Source organism: Nannospalax galili, unplaced genomic scaffold (genome assembly GCF_000622305.1).
Source record: "Nannospalax galili isolate Female #2095 unplaced genomic scaffold, S.galili_v1.0 scaffold340, whole genome shotgun sequence".
NCBI lineage: Eukaryota > Metazoa > Chordata > Mammalia > Rodentia > Spalacidae > Nannospalax > Nannospalax galili.
In genome coordinates this window covers 928,735-934,734 of record NW_008347519.1, presented here as the reverse complement: position 1 = coordinate 934,734, position 6,000 = coordinate 928,735, and the positions used below count along the sequence as shown (strand labels likewise).

The window sequence follows — 6,000 nt, the reverse complement described above, 5'->3', positions numbered from 1 at the left end:
CGCCTCCGGTCCCAGCCCCCGGTTCTGCCCACGCCCTCCTCCCGCCAGCCCGGCAGCCAGCGCAGCGCCCGGCCTCGCTCCCCGTGCGTCCTGCGGGGGAGGAGGCGCGGAGAGGCGGCAAGCGCAGCCGGGGAGGTGGGGGCAGAGGCACAGACAGAAGCGCGGAGGCTCGGAGAGAGAAGACGTGGAGGGAGGGACGGAGCCTGGGCAGTGGTGGACCCGGCCGTGCGCGCCAGGCAAAGCCCAACGCGCAACAGACGCCGGACACTGAGAAGGGGTGGCCCGGGTGGACTCCGACCGTCCATGCACAGAGCGCCCTCTCCCACAGTAGATCAGCCGCCTGGCGGAGGGGACAACACCCGCCGGACCCCGCAGTCCAGACTCAAGTTAGTGGGCAAAAGGAGGTGGCGGGGAGTGGAGATGGGTGGAACTGGACTCCAGAATGGGGTCCGGAGGGTGGAGGTCGAAAAGAGGACATGAGGGAGCCGTAAGGGGATGGGAGGAGGAGACTGATGGAAAAGGGGGTGAGTCTTTGAATTAGGGGAGCAAACAAAGACCTGATGAAGCTGGATACGAAAGAGTACTACCTCATCTCCATTCCAGATTTACTCGGTGGGCATGACCTGGCATGTGAGCCCCCTGCAAAGAATGCAGGAGTCCCCATGCGCCAGGGGAAGCCCCGGAGGTCGAACTGACAACAGTGCAGGGGGTGAGGGTGTTGACCACGATTCTGGCTGTCGTTGTCAGGCAGTGTATGGTCCCCGCGTCTTGAAGAAGCTGGTTCCTTTGAGTTAAGGGAGCATCCGAGAGGCTGAGAGAGGCAGGGGAAATACCAGGGACGTCCCTTGTCATATCTGACCCTTCATTCAGTGCGTGGGGAGGGGAGTTTCGGTGTGCAGCCCCTCCCTCAAGAGGCCTTGAGCTGCTTCCCCCACTCCCTTGGAAGATCTGGGTGGAAAATAAAGGAGAGAATCGTAGGCGGGAGCCCCCAGGCGGTTTTCGCCCACAGATGCTGCCACTGTGGGAGTGTGTGGGAAGAACGGCCCCAGAGCAGAACAATTGAGACGCCCCTCCCCTCCCCCCATCGCTTGAGCTGGAGGAACTGGCCTACTGAGATATAGTGGGAAAGGCCACACCAAGGGAGGGGGCAACTGAGAGGCACTGGACAGCCCGGAAAGTTAGAAGAGATTCTAGGGAAAGAAAGCAAAGGTGCATTAACCTTACTTAATCCTTGGGAAAGCTTGAGGGCAAAGGAGGAAGGGTCCCGGGTTCACAGAGTGGAAAGCTGAGGAAGTGGCCACACCCCTCCCTCTCAGTACCTGGGCAAGGAGTAAAGCGGCCAGCAATGGCCCTAGTAGCTTGCATTCACTTTAGTGTGGGCAGTTACATTAAGTAGTGTTGAAGTTGTTGAGTGTTTAGTGTGGGACGTGAGGACTGTTTTGGGCAAACAAAACAGCCAGTGCTGCCCCAAACCAGAAAATTAAAGCCAGAGATTTGATATCTCTGGAAGGCACACTGGCTTTTGATGATTCTGGCTAGTCTGGGATGGCACTGGTATGGCTATGTCTCTGAGCAGTGCTCACCTCTCAATGTGCCAGCCATGAGCTCTATGCAGAGAGCATTCAAAAGAGGGAAGGGATGAGGAGGAGGAGGCAGGAAAGAGGACAATTGTTAGCAGGGGCCGTGTACTTACTGCCTCTCTCTTGTGCCCTTCCTTCCTAGGGCTAGTGCCACAGCCATGGCACTGCCTCGGACACTGGGTGAGCTGCAGCTGTATCGGGTCCTGCAGCGAGCTAACCTCCTTTCCTACTATGAGACCTTCATCCAGCAGGGAGGGGACGACGTTCAGCAGCTGTGTGAGGCGGGTGAGGAGGAATTCCTGGAAATCATGGCACTAGTGGGCATGGCTACCAAGCCCCTCCATGTCCGACGTCTACAGAAGGCTCTGAGAGAATGGGCCACCAATCCAGGGCTCTTCAGCCAACCGGTGCCTGCTGTCCCTGTCTCCAGCATTCCACTTTTCAAGATCTCTGAGACTGCGGGTACTCGGAAAGGGAGCATGAGCAATGGGCATGGCAGCCCAGGAGAAAAGGCAGGCAGTGCCCGCAGTTTTAGCCCCAAGAGCCCCCTTGAACTTGGAGAGAAGCTATCGCCACTGCCTGGGGGACCTGGGGCAGGAGATCCCCGGATCTGGCCAGGCCAGAGCACTCCAGAGTCAGACGTTGGGGCAGGAGGAGAAGAGGAGGCTGGGTCGCCCCCTTTCTCCCCACCTGCAGGGGGCGGAGTCCCTGAGGGGACTGGCCCTGGGGGGATGACAGCAGGTGGGCTTGGGGGTGGTCCAGACCGCCTGGAGCCAGAGATGGTACGCATGGTGGTGGAAAGCGTGGAGAGGATCTTCCGGAGTTTCCCCAGGGGTGATGCTGGAGAGGTCACATCCCTGCTAAAGCTGAATAAGAAGCTAGCACGGAGTGTGGGGCACATCTTTGAGATGGATGATAATGACAGCCAGAAAGAAGAAGAGATTCGAAAGTATAGCATCATCTATGGCCGCTTTGACTCCAAACGGAGGGAGGGCAAGCAGCTCAGCTTGCATGAGGTGAGGACACAGGTCCTCTCCGGACTGCCCTTGTCTCAGAATTCCTGCATTCTCCAACTATCTCATTGCCCCCTAACCACCCTAGTTGCTGACATCCCCACCCCTCCACCCAGTCCCAGCTGCTGCTGTGCCTCCATCCTCAACTGGGGGGGAAGCAGAGGTACAGGAGAGTGTCCAGCTGTGCAGCCCTATGCTGTTCAGGTACCCACAGAAATGGAGGTGGCCCTGGGCATTCCTAGGAAGCTGAATGTTGACCTTTATTTTCTTCCCTCAGAAAGTACCTGTGTATTACTCAAAGCAAGCATCTTTAGGATGGGCAACCCTTGATAGTGAAGGGGTGAGGCTGTAGGGAGTCAGAATTCTGATTATCCTATCACCACAGCTGACCATCAACGAGGCTGCTGCCCAGTTCTGCATAAGGGACAACACGCTCTTACTTCGGAGGGTAGAGCTGTTCTCGCTGTCACGCCAAGTAGCCAGGGAGAGCACGTATCTGTCATCTTTGAAGGGCTCCAGGTGAGACCCCCTTTCTCAGGGTCCTTCCTAAGTTGGAGTCCTGCCAAGAAGTTGGATCCTCTCCTCACTTCCACCTCAGGCAGCTTCCCACCCATCTGCTTGTTTTTCCTTTTGCCAAGTCAACTTGTATGAGGCCTGGTCTTTCCTCCCATCTCTCAGGCCCTCCCCAACCCCCCCCCACGATAATGATAATAATGGAGACTCCTTTTAAGTAAAGAATGTTCTTAGATTCTGTGTCCAGCCCATTCTGGGACCCTTCTGAACGTCACCTATCTTTTATTCATCTTTAGGCTGCACTCTGAAGAATTAGGAGGCCCACCACTAAAGAAACTGAAACAGGAGGTATGTTTTCCCATAGTGGAGGGGAGCAGCCTCTCCCAGCCTCGCTAGGTCCTCATTTCCTAATTTGGGGCCTCTACAGGTTGGAGAACAGAGTCATCCTGAAATCCAGCAGCCTCCTCCAGGCCCTGAGTCCTATGCACCCCCATACCGCCCTAGCCTAGAGGAGGACAGCGCCAGCCTGTCTGGGGAGAGCCTAGATGGACACTTGCAGGGTGAGTGTGCATTAGAGAGCTTTTTTTCTGCCTTGGGAGGAGGTGGAAAGTGGATGGGTGGGTTGCAGGAGAGAGCCAGGAGTCAACTGCCTGGAACATGGTTGGGAGGCCTGGCTGGATGGGAACAGAAAGGCCTCTGGGTCTGACTGTGTGGTTGAGGGTGGGGTTCCCTTGGCTGCAGCCCCCTGACCTGACCAGTGCCCATGCCCACAGCTGTGGGGTCGTGCCCAAGGCTGACGCCGCCCCCTGCTGACCTGCCCCTGGCATTGCCAGCGCATGGGCTATGGAGCCGCCACATCCTGCAGCAGACACTGATGGATGAGGGGCTGCGGCTCGCCCGCCTCGTCTCCCACGACCGCGTGGGCCGCCTCAGCCCCTGTATGCCTGCGAAGCCGCCTCTCGCAGGTGAGGCAGCCAGCAGTGCTGTCCGGGAACACCCTAGTTGTTCAGTCTGATACTTCGATCCTCATTTTCTGGACCAAGCGGGAAGAGGGATACAATTGCCAGAGAGGGCAGTAGAAGGGGCTCCAATGAGCCAAACTTTGAGTAGAGAAGAGGCAGGTCACTTTTAGGTTATTTCCACTGGGGAGGGTTTGACCCTGGTGGGGAATCTTGGGAAGAGGGAGAGCAGTATGGGAAGCCTGGCTGGAACTTCCTAAGGCAGGTGGGGAGGAGTCACGGAGTTGTGAGGAATAGGGTTCCCCAGCTTGGAAACGGAGGAGCCCAAAGCTAGGCGCTTTGTGTGTGGATAGGGAAGGAGTGGGCCGGTAGAGGGCCGGGCAGCCGCTGGGCTGAGAGTGACGCAGCAGACAAAGCCACCAACCCTGGCTTGGTATTTTTAAACTGTGCGTGGGTGGGAGGTGGGGGCGGGGACTGGAAGGGGGGGCTTTTCTAGAGGGAGGAGCTGGGAGTCTAGCTTCCTGTGTTCCCCCTGATTTGGCTACCAAAAACTGAGGGGCACCTGTACGGGCGTTAGGGCCTGGAAGTGGGGGGGGGGGCAGAGCTGAGGGGGGGTAGAGCTGAGTGGGGGTGGCTGAGCCTGGGGAGGGGGGAGGGGGAGAGGTCATAGCCAAGCCGCCCCCGCAGCTCCTGACAGAACCAGAAATTCCAGCAGAGCAGAGGCGGGCAAGACAGAGAAATACAGAGACAGAACTACTCACAGCCAGAAGGGGAGGGGGGCTGTACACACTTTGGTATTGACCCCCCCATACACACGAAGTGGGCAGGAGACAGTAATTCAATATATTGAGCTGTCTTTGCATCTTTCCCCAGCCTTTTATTTGAATACCACTCCTCTTCTCAGCCTCCACTCAGTTTCCTAACCTATGCCTTTTTCCTGCAGAGTTTGAGGAAGGGTTACTGGACCGGTGCCCCGCCCCAGGACCCCATCCCGCTCTGGTGGAGGGTCGCAGAAGCAGCGTGAAAGTGGAGGCCGAGGCCAGTCGGCAGTGAGAGAGTGGACTGGTGTCCTCAGACCCAGGACCCAGCCTTCTGGCTCACCGAGACTCCTTCACACTGAATCCTCGGAATCTAGTCACCACCCTAGAAGGATCCTTCTGCTGCTCTTATCCTTCCTCCCCATCTGCTCCATGGGCACAGGACTATGGGGCTTCAAGCAATAACAAGGAGGGGCCTGGCCAGAGGACACAAGGGTGAAAGGTCCACCCTCACCCAGCTCAGGGGCATGGACTTTGCTTCCAGCCCACTGGGGCTTTTCCCATCCCTCATACCACACACTCCCATTGTCCAGGTCATCACCAGTGGTGTGAGCAGCAGGACTCAGCTTGGACATGGGGAAACAACTTCCCTGGAAAGGTCCAGCAGCTTAAAATGGCAACGTTTTCCCCTTCTGGGGGCCTGAACACTGGACCTCTCTTCTCCCCACCCCCATTTTGTGCTTCTAGTTTGTTTCTTTAATTTAACAAGTGCTGCAGTTTGCCCTCCTTCCTCATCATCCCCCCTCTCCCAGTTCTTTCCCTCCTGTACTCTGGGGGAGGTGCCCCTGTCTCCACCAGCCCTTGGGAGGCCTGGGTTGGACCTTAGTTCTCACCCCAGGTCAGCAGGACTGCAGCGCCTGCCAAGCACTTAGAGCGTCTTTCTTTTCAGATTGTGTACAGTAGATTATTTATTTTGTTATTTTGGAATAAAATTTATTTTATGGCTTAGGATCCATGACACCCCCCAACCCCAATGTGAGAGGGGTTGCATGAGGTGTGAGAGTGGAGAGTAGCCGGCAGTGGATGGAAAAATACATGAGATGCAGTTGGGGGGGGGGCTACAACCCAGGAGGTTCATACAGGCCCTGGCTCTGGGAAGCATTCGGGCCACTGAGCC

At 57.0% G+C, this 6,000-nt stretch overlaps 1 protein-coding gene across 2 annotated transcripts; it reads left to right on the top strand.

Moving 5' to 3' along the window:
* Positions 1-12: 12 nt before the first annotated feature.
* On the top strand, positions 13-5,834 carry Nab2 (NGFI-A binding protein 2). 2 transcript variants are annotated; one of them, XM_008844094.2, is made up of 7 exons: positions 15-386; positions 1,723-2,596; positions 2,979-3,112; positions 3,403-3,454; positions 3,534-3,666; positions 3,880-4,071; positions 5,009-5,834. In XM_008844094.2, the coding sequence occupies exons 1-7, from the start codon at positions 304-306 to the stop codon at positions 5,116-5,118; spliced, it is 1,578 nt and encodes a 525-aa protein (XP_008842316.1). In that variant the 5' UTR covers positions 15-303; the 3' UTR covers positions 5,119-5,834. The 2 variants fall into 2 exon arrangements, with proteins under 2 accessions (XP_008842317.1, XP_008842316.1); XM_008844095.3 differs by lacking the exon at positions 3,880-4,071 and having other exon boundaries at positions 13-386.
* The last annotated feature ends 166 nt before the right edge of the window (positions 5,835-6,000 follow it).

Bases quoted from the DNA above. Each gene is read 5' to 3' on its own strand.
- Nab2 (XM_008844094.2), top strand. From the start codon at position 304: ATGCACAGAGCGCCCTCTCCCACAGTAGATCAGCCGCCTGGCGGAGGG. The intron at 2,597-2,978 runs GTGAGGACACAG...CTATCACCACAG, and splicing joins AGCAGCTCAGCTTGCATGAG to CTGACCATCAACGAGGCTGC. The intron at 3,455-3,533 runs GTATGTTTTCCC...GGGCCTCTACAG, and splicing joins TAAAGAAACTGAAACAGGAG to GTTGGAGAACAGAGTCATCC.